Source organism: Lissotriton helveticus, chromosome 10, assembly GCF_964261635.1.
Source record: "Lissotriton helveticus chromosome 10, aLisHel1.1, whole genome shotgun sequence".
In the NCBI taxonomy this organism is placed as follows: domain Eukaryota; kingdom Metazoa; phylum Chordata; class Amphibia; order Caudata; family Salamandridae; genus Lissotriton; species Lissotriton helveticus.
In genome coordinates this window covers 198,206,632-198,231,540 of record NC_136071.1, presented here as the reverse complement: position 1 = coordinate 198,231,540, position 24,909 = coordinate 198,206,632, and the positions used below count along the sequence as shown (strand labels likewise).

Genomic DNA, 24,909 nt, shown 5'->3' with positions numbered 1-24,909 from the left:
AGTGTGTTACTATAGAACGAGAATCCTTTTGGAAAGGAGGTTTTATTTATTTATTTTATGTTATTTATGCGTTTTTATATAGCGCGGACTTTACCCGAAGGCGTCAGAGCGCTTCACAATAGGAACAGTAATGATACATGAGGAGAAAATTACAAGTGAACAAATTACAAAAGCAAACGTTAAGTTACATGAAGAAAAAGTGACAATTGTGAGCAAACAAAATACAAGAGGTAGCTAACGGTACATTACAGGAGGGAAAAGTGACGTGTGCAGGTTGCAAGAGAAAACAAAGTACAATTAGAGGTATAATACTGCAATATATGACAGACACTCAAGCACAAGAACAAACGTTACGTAGGCAATGGTGGCACTTGTGCAAGTATCAAAATCAAACAAAATGTGAGAGGTAGCAAACAGTGTGTTACAAGAGAAAAGTGGGGTGTGTATGTTACAAAAGAGTACCAAACACAGGTACAAGGATAATACTGCAATAAGCGGCAAACACTCCAACCACAAGAGCACACTGGGAAGGCACTTCCATAGTCATGGAGAATAGAATTTTCAGTAACGGGAGGTCTTCCTTCAGATAATAGAGAGGGCGTGAATTAAATTTGGAGGTGTCTTTGGAGGAGGAGAACTTTGAGGTCCGTTTTGAAGGCCTAGGAGGAGGTGGTGGTCCGGAGCAGAGGCGGAAGTGAGTTCCAGATTCTCACTGCGTGGCCTGAAAAGGATTGGGCCATCGACCTTTCCTTCTTGAAAGTGGGAGGTTCAAGAAGTAAATTTTCCGCATTACGAGATGGTCTATAGCCTCCAGAGAGTTTCAGTTTATTCGCCAGGTAGCGAGGAGAGGAGGAGTGCAAGGCTTTGTGGGTGATACAGGCAGTCTTGTAGGTAGCTCTAGCCTCGATTGGAAGCCAGCGGAGGGTGGATAACATCGGTGTGATGTGGTCGCTTCCTTTGGCCCCATAAATGAAACGAGCTGCTGAATGGAGAACAGATTTAAGGGGGGACAGGTGGGATTTGGGGAGGCCAGTAAGAAGAGAATTGCAGTAGTCCAGTCTGGAGAGGACCAGCGATTGCACCAGGGTTTTAAGGTCTTGCTCTGGGAAAAAGCGACTAATTCACCAAAGAAGGCGCAGTCAAGGGACATAAACCATGGAAACTGGGGAAGAGCAGGGTTTTAATAGTCAGTAGTTTCATATGGCTGGTGGATGTTCTTTAGTTTTTGTTTTCAGTGGGTTTTTGAGGAGATATCCTTAGAGAGAGATCTAGTGCACGCCTGGTGTCTAGAGGAAGAGTTTTGAAGTCTTCGACCATGCGCTAAAAACGCTTTGCAGGTGAGTTTGGCTTTATGGGCTAGAGGAGTGAAAAGGCAGAGTTTGTGACAGCGCAGTTAATTTGACTGCTCTTTGCCAACTATGATATTGGGGTTGTGTGCATGATGGTGGGCCAATTTTTGGCATACTTTTCATTATCAGAATGTGCTTGTCTGCCATCCAAGCCTGGTTGAGCAGTGACATATTGAAGGTCAATGGCAGTAAGACGAATGTTGCTCTTGGGCCAGGATAGCGACTGTAGTGAGTCTTTTTGGCCTAATGAATTGGATAGCCCTCTGTTCCCTGTATCCGTGCTTAAAAATTGCGGCTTCTGGTTTAACAAGGGGTTGTCACTTAATGAACTGGCGAGTGATGTGTTCTGCCATTTCGATCAAGTGAGGCACTTATGGAGTATATTGATGATCATCCGTCGGCATGTGCAGATCCTGGTATGGTGAACCGGAAATCTATCAGGGATCACCTTGGTGCCACCGTGATGGTGTCATCTGCTTCTTGGTTGCTGCATTTTAGTGTTATCCAAAAGCTTTATAACCAAATGCCGACAGTTCCAGTTGTGGGAGATGGTAATGTATTTCTTGCAGCCTTGAAAGATCTAGATTTGTAGTTTGCACCCAAAGTTTGTATAGGAATAACAAGATACAAATTCTTTCTACATAAACCGGTAGAGAGAGAGTCTGTAGGCCAGTATGTAAGCAGAACTCAGGAAATTAGCTATTGATTGCAATTTTGGAAATTTACAAGATGACCTATTAAGGGACCAGTTAGTTATGCACAGTAATAATCAGGCCATACAGGAAACAGAACTACTCCCACCAGACCGAACTTTGCTGTCACTTCATGCATTGACCTACTTCACTTATGTCCGCTGGGTACTCCCACCAGTGTCTGTCTTCTCACTCAATAAGTTCTCCTTCAGATCTGTAATTTCTGAAACTAGTGAACCTGAGCCCCCCCACCATCTTTTTGCAACCACCCCTTGATTCATGTGATCGATACTGCCCAAAGCATTCATGCACCCCGTTACCGCCCTTGCTTTGGTTTCACCAACACCCCAATCTCCTCCTTCCAATTTCGTACCTGCACCCCCCCCCCATCATATTGGTGCAAAGCCCACAACCTTCCTTGTGGGCTAGGCACTCAATAGCACAGTGGTGCTGCAAAGGACCCCCCTGAGATTAAGAGAAAACATATAAAATACTCCATCACCACAACCTCCACCCTAGAACCACACACACACACACACATCCCTAAAACCATTGTGCATTTCCTTTGGCCCCAGGACTGTCAGGAACAGATGGACAGGCCAGTGCCGGGTGTACTCAAACAAAGCATTAAGGGCTCAGTAGTGAAGCTTTTCTTCTACTTGTACTGGAGAACTTTTCACTCTCGCCTTCCTTCTCACTCTGGTCTAATCTGGCCCTCAACTGGATGTGCCGCCCATTGCCAGCTAGCCCTTTATGCTACGGCAAGACACCATTGCTACTAAAGCCCTGACCTCAACATGCGTTGGTCTCCTTATCAGCAGTCCTAGATTGACACCTACGAAGGAGGACCACTGGCTCGTCCAGACATTGATCACCAGACACCTTTTAGCAACCGGGGAGAAGGAACCAAGCTTACCCACTTCCTGGGCAGTGATCAGCACCGGCAGCCTGGAGCTGTCTCATAAGGCAGCGCTCACTCTGTCTTACACTGATCACCAGATCTGGACACCTAACGAAGATCTGAGCTAAAGCCTGAATGCATTATGTAGATATTATTCTTTTGGTATTCATTCTATAAAAGTCTGTGTTGCAATTTTGAAATAATATGGTATTTTAGTTGTTAATATTGTTGTGATTTCCTATATTAAGCCTTCACGAGTGAGCGAGCGTGTGTGTGAGCGTGTGAGCATGTGCGTGTGTATATAATATATATCCTTTCCGCATGGTCCCATTCTCCTGACCAGGTGGGCGCTTCTGCGGTGGTGCGTTCCGAGTACGGCAGGACCAAGCCTTTTCAAATTTTGCCGCCCTTTCCCCAAAGGGGACTTCTCACCGCACTCACGTCTCTGTGCTTCTTTAACCAAAATAGTTCAATCCATCCATTAAGTGTAGTTCAAGGGTGTTTATTCATAGCTTGCCAACACACCCCAACGCGTTTCAGTTTCAGCCGAGACCTTGCTCACAGGAATAACGACAACCGTTATCCCCGTGAGCAAGGTCTTGGTAATCAATTGCTTTCTGACTGGTTTCTACTTGTTGATCTCTTGTGTGTTCTTTGCATTTCTTTAAAATAATATATTATTATATGTTATCATTTCTGTTGCACATTGTATTTCTTTTCTTTAGTGGCAAAAGTTACACTCATAAAAGTTGGGTATATGGTAGGCTATTTATAAATTCTGGTGGATAAAAACGATTTGCAGAAAGTATATTATTCCAGTCAGTTTCTTTGGCCTATAAGTCAAAATGTAGTCGGTGATCGACTGGGTAAATCGATGTAGCTCTTAAATGTAAAAAAAAAAAATTTAAACATTGATTTTCCAGTTAGTCAGTTCAATCGAATGATGGTTGTCATGTAAAAAGTTGACAGTTTATAAGGTGTTTTTCAATATGGCTATTAAATCATCGATGTACCACAACAAGTGGTTGAGCTGGTGTTTTCGGGATTTAGACTCTAAGTTCCAGACATTTAGGCAAGGTTGGGGAAAAAAATGAACATTGGACAGTGCATTTTTATAAAAACAAAATTCCATTTTACACAAGGCTTTTCAAGAATTATATTATCTGATGAATGAGAACCCTAGCTTTACACCTCTGTGCCACTGTATAGGCTTTATGATCTAATAATGTTTTTGGTGCTGCAAGGAACAAAGAGGTTGAAACTTAGTGTGATTCTTGATAGAACTCAGACATAAACAGATGAACAGTTAATCCATATTCTATGAAGAATGCAAATGGTGTGACATGTTTAATCAGTCCAGTGCTGGTTGTTGGGGTGGAGGGGCATATGTTAGAATTTGTCAAAGACTTTCGCCGGATTTCTCACTGTTTGAATAAAATGTTGTGTAGGTGACTACTTCAATGTGTATGTGAATGCAAGCATATTGGACTCAAACCTCAACCGATAATTATAAAGTTGAAGTTTGGGTTTTTCCCGTAAAATGGGAATAATTACATAGGGGGTGTATTAACAGAGAGGGATGGAAGGGAGAGATGATGTAGTTGTGCCGTACTGTTGTCTTTCTCTTAATATTGATAAACTAGTTAAAGCTACATAAAAAAAACATTTATTAATATGAATTTTCATGGGTCTCTACATAAGATGCAAAGCCATGCACATTAGCCTCTCTATTCCCTCGAAAGTGCCATTCATACAGCCTAGCCCTGTCATGAGTGTAAGCTAAATCCTTATGTTCTTCAATCACCTTTGTTAAAGAAAGATGGGCAGTAATACATCTGTGCTGCAGTGGACAGCGTGTTTAATGAGCTCGTAAATCTCAGAAGCTGCTGCTGTAGGTCGGATGCATACAATTCCTGTAGCCAGAGACTCTGCTTCAAATTTGCGGTAAAAGAGTACGATTTATCCTGAGTCTGCATAATGAAGACCTGCTTTTTCCCAGGCTTTGACTGAACTCTCTTAACGAGTTCTGTCAAGTGAGATTATTTACTTCAATTCACTTTGCTAGGCCTTACCTTGTATTAAACATGTATGTAGCTTCTTTATCTTTTAAATTTGTGACTTTTCTATTCAGTAATTTATTGTGCAATATTTTTCCTTTTCCTAGGTGAGAAAGGCCCCTTCTATGAGTGATGTGAGTGTAGAAGGGGCAGAACGTACAGAGAGTTCTGAATCCAGACCCATGAATGGTTTTGCAATATTACCAAGCATACTCGGCCCACCAGCCTTCACTGCACATTCTGGATCAGCTAAGCTTGAACCCGCATTGAAGGATCTTTCACCAGGCACTAACACAGACCTGAAGTCAACCGATAGGAAGTCTGTGGCAAGTACTGAGGATAATATCTCTCCAAATAAAATAGGCAGCCCAGATGCTACCAAGTTGGATAATGGAGCACATAACAATGTTGTAAATTGCAATAAAGCACAACTTATGCCACATTTGAGTGTTTTTTCAACCACAAAAGAAGGGTCTAATGCTCCACGAACTCTTGAGGAACCCCCCGATCCCTATTTAATGAGTTTGCAGAACCTTCTTAAAAAATCTCGCGAATGCATTGAGCGAGAGCAAACTCGGCACAGCACGAGACGCAGTTCTAATGGAAGTCTAAATGAGAGCCTTTCTGACAAAGAAACTGATGCAATTAAAATAAGCGACTCCTTGAAAGAAAAGGTAAAATTTCTACACCGAAGCAGGAGCTGCAGCCCTGTGGCTCTTGATAAACCCAGTTTGAATAAATCCAATTCTCTTCTCCAAGGTGCTCCAACACAGATGCATAGCATAAACACTGTGGGCTTATCCAGCTATTCTAAAGCAGACATTCCTGCCAGGTCTAGAACACCATCTGTGGATACGGAATCGGATGAAGAAGTGAGAAGCAACTTCACAGTTGATTATGAAAGTAGCATTGTCAAAAGCCTTACTGGTTCTTATGCCAAATTACCCAGTCCAGAGCCTAGTCTGAGTCCCAAAATGCACAGAAGACGCCCCAGGACATCTTCCATGGGCCACATAGTAATAAATTGCCCTGTAAATGCGTGTGATTTAAGCCCGATGGATAAAAGTAAAACAATGGGACCTGATTTAACATGTAGTATGAAAAATATCAACGTTTGTGATCCCTTGTCAAATTTCGCAATTGATGAAACCGGAGTTTGTGTTAACAAAGGCCAAGTGCTTGGAAAATGCACATCTGAGACTATTGATGTACCTAGTTTAGGCAAACCAAATCTCTCGTGTCCACAAGGTTTAAGTATGCTTGAAAATGCAATTTGTGACTCTTCTACAAACGACATGACTCCATTAGTCACAGAGTCACACTTAAGAGACCAAACATCTAGCATAATTTCAAAATCATATGAGCCACCTGCCAACTTTAAGTCTCCTGAATCAATTAACCTACCAGTAGATGGGTTAAAGCCAAATAGTTTGACTGAAAAAACGAAGCGTGCATCACCAATGGAACTTAATAAGTCCTATGATGTTGATACTCCTTCTCCGATGCTACTCCAAAACAAAATTTCACAACAGTGCATGGACACACCGAATGTAAATGAAAATTTGTTAGACGACAGTTTTGAAAACCATGTGAAGCGCAGACTGGATTTGGACATAGACAGTGCTTGCAAGGAGAACAACCCCATAGCTGCTCTTATGGTCAGGACATCTGAGCATGGGAAGCGATTGCTGCATAACCAGAAATGCCACAGCCGCTTAGGATCAGGCTACGCTAATAAGAGTGACACTCCAAACCATGACTGCATAGGTATGGGAATTTTTTTAAAATCTCGATTTAATGTAACATTGTATGGAGATGACAAATTCCCTTAAGTACTTCTGAATAGTATTATGCTTTTATGGGGCCTTCTCCATAGTGGCAGCACTATACAAATCATCTCTCCACAGGATTTATGGATCTTTCTGTTCATATTTCTGTTTCACATTGTTAGCTCTCTGTTATGGTTTGCACTTTGTAGTCGATTTCAAAGTAGCTCTTTAACAAGATCTTGACATTCAGAATTGTTAATGTATGTATAATACTTTTTATTTTTACCTTTCTTTTTGTCTCCTCAAATCTTAGCTCTCTATTTCCTTTGTTACAGGCTCTACTAACAGAATGGTGGCTCAATTCCAGCAATTCTTAAGATTAATACATCTCTGTTTAACTTCCCTTCTCTTATTCCCCTTTGTCACTCCTCTTTAACCTCCAAATTGTCATCATTGTAAAAGTATTGGGGTGCTAAAGTTTTCATTAACTGTGTCGCACTGCACCCCATAATGTGGTGGGAGTGGTATCACGGTTGAATCCCACTTTAATTTCTGTGGTAAGAACCAGGACTCTCAAAGCCCTTTCGGGCATGGATACTCCATGAATCCCAAGGCCTTGTCATTATATAGGGGTGTGAGATTATCATGTTTATAGATTGTGATACATACAACTGTTTCTATGTAAGGAATGTTCCTCCCTTTCTATACCAGTTGTGCATAATAATATGAACAATCATTTCATTATTTTGGGATTCAAGTCGCTACTGTGCTCCAAAAATGACATCATTTGTATTTCAAAGAGTGACCTTTTACAAGGCAGCATCAACATGTCCTCACAATATGCATTCAGTTTGTTGCATATATGCATGGGTCAATAATGTCCTTCGTATGTCCAACTCATGTATGTGGAAGTGTCAATCTTCTAGAGTAGAGTGGGTGTATAATGACATAAAAAAGCTTTTCTTAGTGTCAGTTTCTCTTACAGTTTGTTAACCCTCCTTTAACTGAGTCACAGCTCTCGACAAACTTGATTTTCCTAATGGGTTCCACGTATTTCCCCCTGCCACTTTATGTTGCCAAGACTTAATAAAGTCTAGAGATTGCAAGACCCTTCATGTGCTAGATAAGGAGAGCACTCGTGGAGAATGTCTACATTTTACAAATTACCCTAGTCTCCCAGCCCCGTTTCTAACTTTTAGTATATTGATACCTCTCTCATTTGAGACTAAAATCTTGTTTTCATTCCTATACAAATTATATCCAAGACATCCTATTGCCAATTTTAAGGCAGCCATTAGATCCCTTTTCTTTGCTCTTGTAGGGTATGAGAAATAGGCCATTCAATCAAAATAAAAGCGAATTACTATGACTTTGCGCCCTTGTTATCACTAATTCTATCCCAAACGTTTAACCCAATGTTTGTGATTGTAATGCGGTAACTAAAAGTGGCATGCTTGTTCCATTTTACTATATATTTCACATGAATAACTTGATTTAATAAACCTGAGTGGGATTTACTAGGTTTTCCGACATTCTAAGTAGTGATAAAGTAATGGTGTTCAATCTTTTGTATAGTTGAAACTCCTAAACATTATAATTTCGTTCCATATGCCCGACCCCAACATCCAACTTCTGTTTTTCTTAACCCCTTTTAGTCCTCTTATCACTTGAGTTATTCTACATTTGTTGCCTCGTTTTCTTCCATTCTCATGGTCAAAGGCAATGTTTCAGTTAACTTTATGGCGTGGAAGTCACAAATGTGGCTAAAAATCTAGCACTTTATCCATGGATGTCTTTGCTCATGAATGGTCCTCCCTCTTAGCTTCTTTGTCCACCACCCAGTATATTACTTTAGGCCTTAACCGACCTCTGTAGTACTTGTACAGTTGTCCAGTCATATATTGCAAGAATCACAGGACTCCTCCCTACTTCTACACTTTCCACCAAACTCACATTTTGTTTTTTCCATGGTCACCCCTACCATGTGCAGCACAGAAAACTAATACTAGAATTGAGAGAACCAATTGGCTCATTGAGGAAGGAGGAAATCAAATCTTTTATTAACTGCCAGTATTTTGTGGTTGTTTGACATTAATATACATGTCTGTGAATATCCACCATAAGACCTGAGCGTCCCTAATGCAGTTAACCTACCTTACACCAAAGAAATGAATCCAAGAAATGAACTGGTCATAAAATACAAATAAATACTTATGCAATGAGGTGTTAACAGTCAAATAATCTTCATTGCTTAAGTGTTATGGTAAAACAACTAGTTCAGAGTAGTTGAGTCACCATTGGTGACAACTGAAACAATATTTGGTGTCTTTCACCTCGTTGTTGATTTTTTTTACATGTCAAAGTGAAGCTAACTTTAGGGGAAGTAAAAGGATGGCTGTCATGAACCAAATAAAAGGCAGACTAATGCATAGTTCCGGGAGAGATTGATTACCAGAAGAGGTTTGCACATTTTGATTGTTATATAGTTCTTGCTGGTGATGGCAGTGTTTTTGGCTCCTTCCCTTTTCCAAATTTACCTCAGAGTTGTTTTAAAGCTCCCTACGAAATCTGGGTGTTCACACTATAACATTAGTGATGTGGAGTTATGGTTCCCTTTTCACTTTTGGTGTGATTCGGTTTGATCCCATTGGTAGCCCAATGCATTACCCAAGGTGCAAAGTAATTATAGGTAAGCTGATGCTTTACAGAATGCCCTATAGACAATCAAAAAAGGTGTGACAACTTTTGCTCTACCAAGCAATAGCAAAGTGCCCCAGCTTTTGCCTACCCCAATACAGGTTGTTGATAAAAATGCAGCTGAGCTTGGAAAGAACATAGATTTTCAGTGAAACGGGGAAATCAGTAATGTGAAATTATCTGGAATAGACAAGTCTGTTGTTCAGCTCTGTATCTAATGAATATCTGCTTTGCATTATATAGAGATGTGTCATTATCCAAGAGTCATAAAAGCAGAAAGGCTGGCAAAGACCTGCACCTAAAAGCTTATGTTATGTCTATAAACGTCACTAGCGCATCCGTTGCAGCAATTCCTGTCCTGTGTGCTTTTGGGGCTGAGGGACATTTTAGTTGTCCTAGTTATTACACACTCCTCCAGTTCTTTCTAGAGCATAGGGACCTTCCAAGATTGTGAATATATAAGAGATTTTAACATCTGTAAAGCAAAAGAGATAGTCAAGGACAGTAAAGGCTGGGTCAGAAAACAAAGGAATGGAATGTTTATACAATAAGCTTGTGGTCTAAATGATATGTGTTTGCCTTGGCAGCTCCCCTGTCATGCATAAGAGTAGAAATGAAGAGTATCCCTCATATTAGTCCATTTCCTCATAAGGCTGGTCTTGTAAAGGGTCCAGCTACTCTTACCAATCTTCTTCCATTCCTAGCCCTTAAGAATAAGGCTCAGGAACGAACGTAGGTTCTGTTGGCCCTGGGATCGGCATTGGTTGGCGCCGATCCGGGTTTGATCATCGGAAATCAGAATGGGGCTGTCGCTGCCAGGGGGTGCAGTGACATGCACCTGTGAAGCTCACAATGGCACGACAGTCGTCGGGCCGAATCCATAGAGGATCATTGGCGCTAGGGCCAGAGCCACAGGTTTGGAAACCAATGAAGCCCCCCCTGTAGCCCAACGCAGCCTGAAGGCACACCGGTGGGGTAAGGCCGCCCAAAAATGAGATGTATGGCCTCATACAATTCTCGTAGATGGGCTGTGGCTCCTGGAAAATCCGGGAGGCACGACTCTGACCCAGGCACAGGTTCTGAAGAACGAGGCCTAGAGCGTCATAACTCCTGCATCTCGTAGACTGATAAACGGGCAGAAGTCGAAGCACGCTTCGACTTCTTGTGCTTCTTGCGCCTCTTACAGGAATGTCCTGAGAACATGGAGTCGGATGAAGAGGACTACTGGATCAATGCCCGGACCATCATTTCAAACTGGACCACGAGCAGGATCTTCAAGGAGTGGTACGAGGTGGTCCCGGGCTGCCAGCAGCTTTAGGGACTGCTCCCCCCAAACCTTTGGGGCCATGTCCCGGCAGTCGGAGAAGGACTTCAAATCATGGTTGTGCTCCAGGCACCACAGGCAGACGAGGTGCTGATCTGTGACCAACATGGCGCGGTGACAGCCACCGCACGGCTTGAAGCCAGAAGTCTTCGTAGATATGACAAAAATCCTAACACAGTGGAGTACTTATGGGACTGAACGGGGAAACATCCGTTACTGTGCGGACTTTTCTTCGCGTACTGTTACTACGCAAGTGTTAGTACGCATGCGATGTAACAACACGTCACCTTTAGTACGCTTGCTGTTACATCGCATGCGTACTTACAACGCATGCGTAGTGGGCGGACGCCGTTTTTGGATGTCGTTGCGTCGGCCATTTGCTCCCTGGGTCTGCTGCTGCTGCGGAGGACGTAGGGAGCCGGAGGAAGCAGGAAGGGGGAGAAGATAGGAACCACGCGTGGAAAGAGGTAAGTGGGGCTGTGTAGGGTCATGTAGGGGCTGTGTAGGGGAGTGCAGGGTTGTGTACTTGTGTAGGGTTGTACTGTTTTAGGGTGGTGTCGTGCAGGGTAGTGTTTGGGAGTCGGGACGGTTGTGTAGGTGTAGTGTAGAGTAGTGATTTGGGTGTAGGGTAGTGTTTAGGTAGTGTAAGGTTAGAGTTTAGAGTAGTGTTTTAGGGTTTATGGTAGTGTTGTAGGGTTAGTGTAGGGTAGTGTATTTGGGTGTAGGGTAGTGTAGAGGGTAGTGTTTTGGTAGTGTAAGGTTATTGTTTAGAGTAGTGTTTTAGGGTGTAGGGTAGTGTTGTGGGGTTAGTGTAGGGTAGTGTATTTGGGTGTAGGGTAGTGTAGAGGGTAGCGTTGAGGTAGTGTAAGGTTAGGGTTTAGGGTAGTGTTGTTGGGTTAGTGTAGGGTAGTGTGTTTGGGTGTATGGTAGTGTAGAGGGTAGTGTTTAGGAAGTGTAAGGTTAGGGTTTAGGGTAGTGTTGTGGGTTCAGGGTAGTGTATTTGGGTGTAGGGTAGTGTTTAGGTAGTGTAAGGTTAGGGTTTAGGGTTGTGTTTTAGGGTTTAGGGTAGTGTTGTAGGGTTAGTGTAGGGTAGTGTTTTAGGGTTAAGTGTAGTGTCAGGGGGTCGTGTAGGGTAGTGTTACAGTGTAGGGGAAGGACTTGGGGTAGGGTCGTGCTGGGGGTAGAGTTTTAGGGTTTAGGGTAGTGTTTTAGTGTTTGTGTAGTGTAGGGTAGTATTTTAGGGTTTAGTGTAGTGTCAGGGGTTCATGTAGGGTAGTGTTACAGTGTAGGGGAAGGACTTGGGGTAGGGGTTGGGTCGTGCTAGGGGTAGTGTTGTAGTGTTTGTGTAGGGTAGTGTTTAGGGTAGTGTAAGGGATTAGTGTAGGATAGAGTTACAGTGTAGGGGATGGACTTGGGGTAGGGTCGTGCTACGGGTAGTGTTTTAGTGTTTAGGGTAGTGTTGTAGTGTAGTGTAGTGCTTTAGGGTTCAGGGGAGTGTCAGGGGTTGTGCAGGGTAGTGGTTAAGTGTAGGGGACGGACAGGGGGTAGGTGTATGATCACCAAGAAGTGGTATGCGTAGAAAGGTTAGGCGAAGTAAAAGTAAATTAATATCTTTCTAATGCATTTGCGTAGTAATTGAATGCTAATTAAAATTATGCGAAGTAAAGGCATTTGCTATGTAAAAACATCACACTAAAAGCATGCGAAGTAATGGCATTCTAGGTATCGTCATACAACCGACTGAACGTTCTAAATTATATTAGGACATTGGAATGTTGGGAGCACCATTAAAGACCGTTGAGTGCTCTTGGCTTCTAATGTCTGGTAAAAGTCAGGAGCATCAACATTTCAATGTTTGCCTTTGTTCACAGCTCTTGCTGTGAACAAAGGCCTCACGGAGGCTGAGGGGATTTCAACCCCCTCTGGCTCAGTGAGGGCTTTGTTTTGCTATCTAGAACATTCCACCCTCTTGGGGCGAATGTTCTAATAGCCTTATAGCCCTCCTTAGCTGGCTATACCTGCCACTATAGACCCGCTCCCTTGTTAAAGGCCCTCTCCTTCGGCACAAGCCTTTAACCCCGGAGCGGGCCTTTAATGGCCAGTATAGCCCACAATGGCGGGCCATAAGGATATATTGTTATGTTTTAAAGTTCTGTTTTGGATGCTTTTAAGGTTGCTTCTCAGAAGACTGAATAAAAGGTTTAATGCATAATGCTAGCCTCCTGTCTTGCCATAAAATCTCAATAAGCAATAGCTGTGGATAAATACATTTGCTGTGTGGGTAAATTGCCAAGCAAAGGTGTAGGGTGTAAGCTGTGGGTGTGACATTTGTAATTGTAAGACTCAATTGTAGCACGAGGAGGATGCACTTGTGGACTTTGTCCCACTTCCAAGTTACGCTGAGAACCGTTGTGGTTACCGTATTTGATTTCTCACCAACATAGATCCCTAAAGAAACAATTGTTTTACTTATGGAGAATCATAAACTCAGTACTGCACAACCTGCTTGTGAAGGTTATTCCAGGAAGAATGTTGACATTGATTCAGCGCAAAGCTTTAGCCGTGTTCTTAGAACAGTATTAGAGCTCTGCATGACCTGCGTTTTGACATTATTAATCGCCAAAACGAATTGAAGTTGTCGCATCACATGAGAGCTGAAACAAATTAAATGGGCGTCTGTTCAAATCAACTACATAAAAATCTGAACAGTAGCTTTTTTTTTAACAAAGCTACTTCTAAATAGGAAAAGCATCTGCAATTTAATGGAGAAACCTTTCTTTTATGTGCATCTTCTTAGAGATATTTACACTGGCAGGCAGGCCTTCTTTGGAATTTAACCTTTCCGTTGTGAAATAAATGGACTGTTTAAGAAAGCTATAAAAGCGTGCCGTTAAGTTTCTAAAAAAGTTCTAAAGGTGTTATTTTGTTTCAAAGCACTTGCTTAAATGTATCTGGTGGCATGAAGCATATGGTGCAGCTTTTCAAGCAAATCTTTTGTATACCTTCTGATTATTATCTTGCACCATTGACTGTTGTGTTTTTTTACTATTAGGGTACCTATTTTAGAAAAAAGGTATGTACCTTGCTTGTATTTTTCTGTTTATCACAGCCGGGAATTGTCATTTCTGGTTCTTCTAGATTTGTGACCCAATACTGTGAGCTTTTTTACACGATCCTAATCGTACTATTTCAATAGGCTTATTTATATGACTTGTACAGGTTTGCTTTATGCTTTGTTTCTTTTCTCTATGTAAGGTTCCCAATGCTTTTAGGTATGCTCACTGCTTCTGGTGGTTATATGCTAGTCATCCTGTTACCACGACTCCTCAGATGCAAAACATCTGTTTCGTTATTTAAAAATGTTGACGTTCAAGCAGTAGTGCTTCTCATTCTATGTTTGTTGCAGGTGCCAGCATGCACTGTTTTGACAACTGTTACATCAAAGTCTAGGTTGGGGTAGCAAATACATTTTTGTGAACAGTTGCCCCCTCCTTACTGCAATTGAAAGCCTTTTAACCAAGCATGTGCTGATCATATTCTGTTTTATAGACTCGTTGGTGAAGCACAAATTAAAGCACAACGTTTGCTAAGTTCTTAGCTGAACGGTGGGTTTATAGCTCACAAGTGCTTCTATTTATCTGTCTACTAGCTGGTGATTGGCTATGTTGCTATTTTCCAACTTGTCCTATTGTGTCTCCTAGCACAGTTTTGTGTACAGCTTATTCTGGTGTGAAGCACTTGTTCTTTGTATGCATTAAAAATGTAGAAAAAAGACAGAGTATTGCAAATAAAAGTTTACTAATGTGGAAAAAGTTCAAATGTATTTATGGCAATTCAGGACTAACTCTGCCAGGATGCGTGAGCATTGTTGAAATAGGTTCTTTAATTATCATGAAGAATGGCCTCGCCCCTCCATCACCAAGCTAGGCTGGCCAACTGTCAACTTCCAACAGCACCGAAGGAACTCTTCTATGACGTAGAGACATGACATACACAGAGTTCCATTACCACACAGCTGTTGAGCTACCACAGCCTTACAATAGAAAAATTGTGTACTGTAGAAATGATAGAGAAGAGTTCAAAAGAGCGAACACTGGGAGTAACTGCCTTCAACTAGAGTCAAGTGTCAGTTGTTTTTGGGAAAAGAAAACAAACTGAGAACAAATAAAAGAGTTAGATAAGGAAGAAAGGATCTGGAAAAAAGGAGTATGCACTTCACATGGAGTAGCAGGGTTGCAATGGGCAGGGCCCATTAAGGAGAAGGAAGCTTTGAGGCTAACTGACAAAAGAGCAAGGAACCATGTGGTGCTGGGGTAGGTGAAACTCGCCTACATCTTGATGACCTGGAGACAAATGGAGAAATTTGAGGAGCCAGCATGGAACTCTGCTAGAAACTGTAGAAGTATGTTTGGGGAAACCTCACCACAATATTGTAGAATGGCACATAAAAGAATGCAAAGTAGAGGGCACAACTGGGTGGCATGTATCTTGAAAACAAAAAAAAAGAATGAAAATGCTGTAGATGGGTTCATCAAAAGCTAGGGAAAAATAAGCCATGCTATTTTAGAGACCACATTTAAGAAAACCCATTGTTTGTACTAGACTGTGAACAGGGAGACTGCTTCCAGGATAATACCTGTGATTCAGTGTTATTCCAGGAAGATGGTGGCTTTTTCTTCGGCTGTCATCAAATCATATGCGTCCGATTGCCCCTTTTAACATGTGGTTTGTCCACTGTTCTAGGGAGAGGGGCCTGGCAGGGGATGTCTTCTTTCTCCCTTACTTTTTGTCCTACCTAGGGAGCCACTTGCAGCCTGGTTTTGGTACAGAGCTCTGATACAAGGATTCTATCTTTCTTTCTAGAGATATTATCTCTGCTTGTTGGTTCCATAGAACTTTGATCCACTCATCTGCTATGAATATTAAATGTAATTAAACTTCAGATGTTCAGATTGAACTGATTTTACCTTAACTGAAATTAGCCCGTTGTGGGTGGGGCCAGTCTAACGTTCAAGGTTATTCCTTTGAGTCTGTCCCATCACAATTGTCCTTATTACTTTGTCTCTTAATATGAATGTGGATTTCACCAAACTCCTTTCTCCACCTTAAAAACTCTGCTAGGGAGTAGAAGAAAATCCACATCAACATTCTGAAGCAAAAGTTTATTTCCAAACATTGTATCTTTCATATACTCACATGCTTTAATCATTCCCTTTCGTCAATATTTTGGGTGTTTATTACTAACCCAGCTGGCAACTTTACTAGGCAAGATGTATCCTGAATAATGTCTCTGATTAAAGCTTTCTCTTCCTTGGTGCTGTTTATTGAGGAATAAGGAAAAGTTAATTTTATGTTGACTCAATCTTATCCTGCTCTAACTGACACCTGTTACTGGTCATGAGTGTCTGCACTGGCCTTCTCTTGTTTTGGAGATTTGAGAAGTAGTTTCAAGTTCTGCCACTAGGCAATTGTTGCCAATCAGATGTTAATAGTTTGAAAACAATTAAGGAACCCGGAATTAACAAAATAGTATCTTCAGTAGTGGAAATCCAAGTAGACCGATGTATATGCATAGTGTCTGAATGCATTCAGCTGATCAATTCCTTTAAACTAGGTAAACTCCCCAAGATCCCTACGTAATGCCGGAATCCAAACTGAACACGCTTCTGAAACTTTTGTGTTTGCATATTTACGATATAGTGACCTGCGATCCCTCTGTCTATTTACTGTTTTGTGAGTTAAGGACCCTTCTCACTGCTGTTGGCCAAATTAATTTTTACCATGTTTAACTTGGAAAAAATGGCATGGTCTTTTGCAAGCAAATGAAAAATTGCCTACCTTTCATAATGGAAACTTTCAATTATATTAAGGATCTGAGGCGAGGATTATGCTTTCTTTGCTTTATTTTTCAATAGCAGCCATGTTTTATAATAACAACAAACCTCTTTTCCGATGAATACTGGGGAAAAAGAAAAAAGACACAGGGCCATATGTATCAAGCAAATTCGCATTCGCAAAGGCCGAAATTCGCAGAATTTCGGCCTTTGCGAATGCGAATTTGCTAAATGGTATGTATAAAGCAAAATCTGGTGCAAAACAAGGAATCGCAAAATTTGCGATTGCTTATTTTGCAATTGCATTTAAGGAATCGCAAATTTTGTGATTCCTTAAATGCAATGTATAAAGCTAAAAAAGTTAGCAAAATGTCCTTAAGGAATCGCAAATTACCACCAACTTCTAGTTGGGGGTAAGTTGCGAATTCCTTGAAAAATGCACATTTTTGCATTTTTCAAAGTGCCATGTGACGCACATACATGCCCTTGGGGCATGCATGTGCGCCACATGTGCACCTATTCATATTTCAGGGGTGCAACAAGGTGTCAGACACCCCTGCACCCTTGAAATTATTCTCAATTTGCGATTAGCAAATTGCGAATTGCAAATTGAGAATAACTTCCCATTCATTCCTATGGGCCTCCTGGCCCATAGAAATGAATGGGAAAGTATTCCTTAATTGCGATTCGCAATTTGCTAATCACAATTAAGGAATTTTAAGAAATCGCAAAAAAAATGTGATTTTGTACATACATACCTATTTGCGATTCTCAAATAGCGATTTCTTAAAAACCGCTATTTGAGAATCGCAAGTCAGGTTGATGATACATATGGCTCACATTGTCCAATCAGCACACTATAAACTGTACAACAGTCCTTCTCTTATCAGGTCCTTTCTTTCTTCATGTGCTGAAAACCAATTCCATTCCAGATATCAGTCCTGTTTGGATCCCTCATTTCCTAGAAGAGAAATGGACGGGTAAAGCATGTTAAACAAACATCTGGTGAGGCAAAAGAGCACTTAACAAAACAGCCCATGGATGAAGAAATACAAAGTTTCCCTAACACATTCTGACAACAGTATGCATAGGATATACTATAACCATCCTTTACGTTGATCAGAAGATAGCTTACTTACTATCAATACTCTTGTTCCGCCTTGAAACCTGTGTAATCTGGTTCTGGGTGGGTTTGAGGTATGATCGAGGGAGGGAGTAATCCTTGCCTCAAAGTCCTTAATAGAATTGAAACTTTCCGTTATGAAAGCTAGGAAATGTGTAATTCTAGTTCAGGACTCAAGGCAAGTATTATGCTTGTTCAAAGCTTATTTACCACCAATGTTCAAATATCTGTAACTGGCTGGAAATAGAAACATTAAAATGTTCAATGGGAAGACCAATCTACAGCATTTAGGATGTCTTCCAGTCGAGACCCCAGTGAAAAGATCTTCGGTGCCATAGCACCCCTTGCAGAATGCCCTCTGAACTTGGAAATATCAATACCTGCCGCGTGCATTGCCCATCTGATCCACCTCGCTATAGTAGGAGATGAGACTTTATAGAAAGGCTTCCAAATTGAAATGAGGAGTTGAAATGTGCCTGCCGGGCAGAATTCTGCAATCACTGCCTCATAGGGTATAATGCAGCGGCCTACGCACAATTTGGGATAATCATCAAAAGCTGGGTAAGTAATCAAATCGAAATTATAATTTATTATTTGGGATATATGGAAAGTAACCCTATCCGGGATAAGCACTCTACCTGTAATGCAGAGAGTCTTGAAAATCTGAGACCCGTTTACATGAGATCAGACATAATAGCATAACTAGTTTACCTAAAAGTTCTTACTGGGATAGGTGCTTATTACTCTTCCAAGACAACAGGAGATTGAGCACTTTATTTACGTCCCCCAGGGTTGAGTGCCATGACTCGTGAGGAAGGGAGGTGAATTCCCCTCATCAGCTTTCGAACTAAGGGGTGTTCCCCTGTGTGACAACTGTCACCTGGGAGGTGTACAGCTGAAATGGCAGATCGAAAGGTATTGATCGACCTGTAGGTTAAACCTGCCAATGCCAAAAAGGAGATGAAGTTCAGAACTCCTAACCCCATGTGATCCAAGTCCCTCTGGACACACCAACCCAGCTGTCGTAGCCAGGTGGTTTTGTATCTTAGTTATGCCTTCGGCCCGGGATTTTCATAAGCGCCGTTGAGCATCATGCGAAAGTCCAGGGAACTTCCATTGTTCCCTGTAATCTTCCACGCCATAATATAGAGTTTTCCGTTTAGCACTAGGGGATGTGGGATGCTCTGAAGGTCCAGGAGAAGATCTGGAAGAAGGGGGAGAAGAATTGAAGAAATCTCAGAAAGTTCCATCAGAACTGGATACCACACTTGTGACCTCTAGTTCGGCGTGACTACCACCAGGTTCGCCGCCTATCTTCTCACTTTTACCGACAATCTTGTGATCCTGGAGAAGGGTGTGGGAGGCAAACCCACTCTTGTGACTCAATCTTGGTGAAAGGCATCCATTGCTGCCACTTGGGGATCTGGCCTCCAGCTGAAGAATCTGTCTAGTTGGTGGTCCAGCCTTGATGCAAGGATGCCCACCATAAATAACCCCTATCTTGCCTCTATCGCTCTGAAGATTGTTGGATGAAGCTTCCAAGGGCTCTTGTCTTTGAAGTAGGTGTTCCGCTATGACGAAAAGGTTGTGCTCAAGGCAACAGTGCCAGAAGGTTTTGGCCAGATCTGCATGGGTCTACGATCTCGTCCCACCTAAGCGGTTGATGTATCGCACAGCTGAGACATTTTCCATCTTTGGGGGGGACTCAGCACTGAGCCCGGTCTCTGGTCCAGCATAACACCATCAACAAGCCCACTATTGGCTCCAGACAGTCGATATGTAACTGTTGCTCCTGTGTAAACCATTGTCCTCCTGGGGAAGATTCTTTGCACCAAGCACCCCAGTCACTCCTGCCAGCAGCCGACTCTATACGAAGTCTGGACTGGAACCAAAGATTGCTGTCCCATTCCATGCCTCCATCTTATTTCATCTCTGGCCTCCAACAGTGGAATTTTCTCTGACTAGGTCAAACCCTTGTATAGATGGTGAGCTTTGAGATGCTGGAGAGCCCTGTAATGAAGCGGGCCCAGAAATATTGCTTGGATGACGGACAGCAGGCCAACCACCCTGGCAATTTGACTCAAGTCTGCTCTCTCAAAAATGTTTTCCAGATCCTGGATGTTATTCCTTGCAATCTTCTTGGATGGAAAACTCTGTGGGGACTTTCTGGATTATATTGTGAAACCAAGAAAGGCTGCATGCTGTGTTGGGGAGAGCAAAGATTTCTGTGCATTGAGGATAAACCCCAGGCCCTCCAGATGGTGGACCATCGTCTGTATGTGTCCCTCAAGCCTTTATGAGCAATGGTCTAAGAGAAGGATATCGTCCAAGTACACTATGAGCCGAGTTCCTTGGGCCCAAAGAGTTACCATGACCGGGCGCAGCACTTTGGTGAAGCACCAAGGGGCTGAAGAAAAGCCGAATGGAAGAGGTGTGAATTTGTTGGTTTGGTTTTGCCAAATGAATAGAAGGTACCTGCGGTGAGACAGAGAATATGAGGACCGTGAGCGAAAATGTGCTTAGAGGTCTGAGCTTTTTCTAACTAGTTGTAGGTGGCCACAAACGTCCCTAATTCTTTAATGAAGGGGTCCTTGAAATAAACCCCGTTGAGCAATGTGGCCACTTCTGAAGATGCCAAGTCACCCAGTTTTGGGTTCAATTTGAGCAAGGACCTTCTGCGTTCATTGGATAAAGTGCAGTTCACCTTTCCTAGAAAAATAATGGTGTGTTGTGTCATCCTTTCAACACTTTCGGTGAGAAATGGGAGTCCGATTGCTTAGCCTCCTCGGCCGTATCCAAGGTCTTAGTCAGTGGAATCGTAACATCCATGAACTTATCTTGGCAGGAACGGCAAAAGCGGTTGATACCCTTCTTCGGATCTCAGACAAATTTACCCAAGAAAGTGGCCATCCTGTTATCGATTTCTAAAGGTCATGGCCCCTTTAGCCTCTAAGGAGGGACAGGGGCATTATGCCCAGAGACTGGCACGGTCATCCTTCTCCAAAGGTTTCCTCAACCTGCCCTTAACGTAAGCAGTGACTTTCACAGCTCGTGGCCAACCTGCAGAGGGGCAATAAGTCATCCGGATCCAACATGTCCGACTCTTTGGGTATAACAGAAGATGGCATCTCCCCCATTTGGCGATGGGCGCCAAGGTCTGGATGGGCCCAGGTGAGTGCCCAAATCCCCATGATAGTCATCGGCGTGTAGCGAAGCTGGGGAGTCTGGGAATTGGGGAATTTTTCAACCTGGATCTGTGCCCTCTGCCGAAGGTACTAGGGTGTTTAAGGAGGGGAGGGACTGTAATCAGAAAATCTGCTCTATGTGGTTAAAGGCTTCTGTATCCATGTTGTGAATGTGTCTGCATTTCTTCATTGCTTTGGAGGGAGGGGTGCCAAGCTGCTACGCTTGGTTGGAGTGGAGCAGAGGATGGGCCATAGGCTCCATCAAAAGGAGGGGCTCCGGTTAGACATAAGCCAGTTGTAGCAGTTTGTACTTCAGGCGCGTGATAGCATATGCTACTGCCTGATGGATAGAGATATCCACCGTTGCAAAGGAAGTCATTGATGGGGTAAAACAGAGGCACTGTGTCATCCTCCATAAGGTCCACCTCAGAGTGGGGCATAAGGAGCCCTGAGTGTATAGATTCTAAGTAGGGGCAGTTAAGACTGCAATATGGTGCTGTGTTATAGCTTAATCAATGAGCCAGGTGCTCAATTATGTGTGTCTCTCCTGGACCCAAACGCCCTTTATAATTTCCTAGGGCGAATAACTGGGCCGGTCCCCACAATAGCTGGAAATACAGGACAACTGCCTGCCAGACCATGCAGACCCTGTGGGAAGTAATAATACAGGTGCCAGAAAAGGAATGCATCAAATTCACTTATGGACCCAACAAGGACGTAACTACTGACAAAACCCTACAATCTCTGCCATACAGACCCGCAAGGAGGGTATTGTAGCGGGGGCCCCTTAACGTATGTGCCGGCGACGGAGACCTACCCGTAACACTTTACACTTTGAATAAGGAGGCACACTATACACTTTGCTGGTTACTTGCCGTTCCTGGCCTCCCGGACCCTCCCCGAGCGGTGGTCTTACCTTTATTTATCCTCTCAAGATCGAGCCCGACCCAAGGGTGTAATGTGCAACATTATATAGTAGTAACCTTTAATAACCATGGCGACGATAATAGTGGATGATCATAACAAAGACAGAATATGATGTGTGCCAAACACAGTTCCAGTAATGTCTGGATTCCTCAGCACATGGCTAGGCCTGGGATTTTCTCTTAACTGATCTGGACGTTACAGGTACTCCCCCTAGTTGTGGGTGTGCTAACTGAGAGACTGGGATGGTTTGGTTCAGCTTACTCTGGAAACACCTCATTCACACCATCTCCCCCTTGGCTGTGCATTACCAGCTCTTCCTCGTCAAGATTGTGCTCCATCGGAAGTGTCAGATCCCCAGTGCCATTCACGGGTTCATGAGTCGATGTAATCTTTTTGAACCAAGAACCATTCCTTGATATCAAACACTCACATCTTTCGACTGTAATCATAGTTCCTTTTACTTTGACCACTTCCCATGGCTCTCGCTCAAACGGTGTTCTAAATTTCCACCCCGGATGCCTGCCTTGATTACCACCTGGTCTCCTGGGCTGATTGTTAACTCGCAAGCATTCATCTTCCTGATAGCCATGTCATTGTTTGTTTTCCTCATAGCCTGTGCAGCCACACTATCCAACTCTCCTGGTACCCACTTGGCGGTTACAGGAGCTAGATCACGTACAGGCCTCCTCATGAGCGACCCACACGGTGAACAACCTGTGCTACCTGTGCTACTATGCGGAGTTCGGTAAAAAATGGTAACGACACCCTTCCATCTCCACCCCTTGATCAACTACAATCCGGAGTGCTGTTTTGAGTGTTCACATGGATCTTTCGACCTCCTCGTTGGCTTGAGGCCACTGGGGGCTGGGAGGGGGGGACACTCATCGGTGTCTGATGTTTATATGAGGAAGGTAATCTCTGAATTCCTGACCATGAAAGGGTGGGCCATTGTCCATCTTGATTTCATCGGGCAGCCCTAACATGGGAACAATCTTGTCCAGCGCTGGCTTGACACATTCAAAAGCAGTGGAGTGGACTAGTTCCATGGCCAGAAACTTGAAGTAACTGTCATTCGTGACTAATGTTAGGCGACCATCCAGGAAGCTCCCGAAGTCCATACTGATGGCTGACCAGGGCTTGGTGCTGGAAATTTCTGTAATTACCGGCATCGTTGGGGGTTGTCCCCTGGTAATTAGACCTTAGTGGCACCCACACACAAATTCTTCAATCATCCGGTCCACCCCTAGGGATCCACACCTTGGACCTTAACCTCGCTTTCGTTTTGGCCAGGCCTTGATGACCCTGATGGGTGAGCTCAACAGTTCTCCTCCAGCAACTCTTCGGTATCTCAATTTGTTGACCTTGTAGTACCAGCCCTTCCATGCTTTTGCTGAGCTTATCCGTACACCTCCATAAGCTTGTTCTGGCCTCTCTCTCTTCATCTATCATACAATCTACTCCTTGCAGAAAAGTCTTCCAGAGATGTTCCCTCAGAGCTTCTTTTACTTTACATAGACACTCTTCCTCCTTAGTGACTTCGACTAGCCCGCGGACTTGAGAGTTCAGTGATCAACCGTACAAACCCCTCAACACCTCTGTTGATTTCTTGCTGTGTTTGGGCAGTCTGCTGCCAGAAGGTGACATGACCGATAATCTGCCAGGTTATTGATACCTGGACGGCACATCACTTCAAAGTCATACTGCTGAAGCTGCACCACCCACCGGTCAATTTGGGGCAGCACATTCCTTGCTGTACCTCCAACCCGCTGCACTAGTGGCTTGTGATCCATGATCACTCGGATCTTGTGCCCACATAGGTATATGTTAAAGCGTTGGCAGACCCATCTGATGGCAAGCACCTTACATTCGATTCACGCAAATCTGGTCTCTACTGCCGACAGTGCCCTGCTAGCATAAGCAATTGGTACCCATTCTCTTTTAAGGTCTTGCTGCAGTAGCACTGCCCCAAGCCCTACGGGGCTTGCATCAACTATGAATTCTGTGGGACTCCCTGGACTGACTTATTCTACTGTGGCTCCTTTCAACAGCGCACCTTTCACCTTCTGAAACACCTGAAACTCTGCACTTGACCAGTGCCATGGGTTGTTCTTTTTCGTGAGAGCCCCAAGAGGTTCAGATATGGTTGCCAGATGAGAAATGAACCACCCACCATAGTTCTTCATTCCTGAGAAGCTTTGCATCTTCGTTGGGGTTTGGGAAATAACGGCTGCCCTGATGGCCTCAACTTTCGCCGGATCTACCTGCAGTCCCTCCTGAGAGAATTTGTACCCAAATAACTCCAGTTCATTGGTATAGAAGGCGCACTTTTATTTATGTAGGGTCAGTCCTTGTTCGACAAGTCTGCATGGTCGCTCTTAATCGCACAAGGTGTTCCTCCTGAGTCTGTGAGAATATTGATACGTCATTACTGACATTTATTACTCCTACCAGTCCTGACAGGGCTTCTCTTATGGCATCCTGGAATACCTCCGCTACCGAGGATACTCCAAAACTAAGCCACTTGAAATGTCTCAGCCCCATATGTGTCGAAGGTTGTTATATTTCTCCAGTATTAGGGGTGTCTTTCATAGATTGACATGCTTGAATATTCCCCGTCGTCGAAGTGGGAGTCCCACGGTACATAAGATAGCAATAATGCTAATATATATACATGTAATAACATAATACATAATAAACTAGAGATAATACACACTGAAAAACCTGTACAATGGTTCCTCCATAGGAATGCATTATCAGAGAAAAAACTCATTTGTAACATATCAGTGTCATTATGTTAGTCCAAACTGCAGCCAATCAGGCTCAAGCACCCTCTAGAACCTTCTCCTCAGAAGCTCAAGCCCTCAGATTTTCTACCGCACGTCGTGTGAAGGGAGTCTCCCTGAGCTCTGCTCAGTTTTCTTCTAACTTCTACTACTTCAGTTGTTTTCTCAAAGATGTCAAGTAAGAAGTCTTTGTTTAGACCTTGCTCTTCCTGTGGGAAACTGCGTTTGTTTGAGAAGGACCCCCACCAAAAGTGTATTTACTGTTTAT

General features: G+C 43.2%; 1 protein-coding gene across 9 annotated transcripts in view; it reads left to right on the top strand.

Moving 5' to 3' along the window:
• CCP110 (centriolar coiled-coil protein 110) overlaps positions 1–24,909 on the top strand; it is a 344,554-nt gene that overhangs the window by 203,927 nt on the left and 115,718 nt on the right. For all 9 annotated transcript variants that reach the window (XM_078665112.1, XM_078665109.1, XM_078665108.1 and 6 more), the window contains one exon: positions 5,107–6,766. In XM_078665112.1, the coding sequence (XP_078521238.1) occupies positions 5,107–6,766 (1,660 nt within the window). The remainder of the gene's footprint in view (positions 1–5,106; positions 6,767–24,909) is intronic.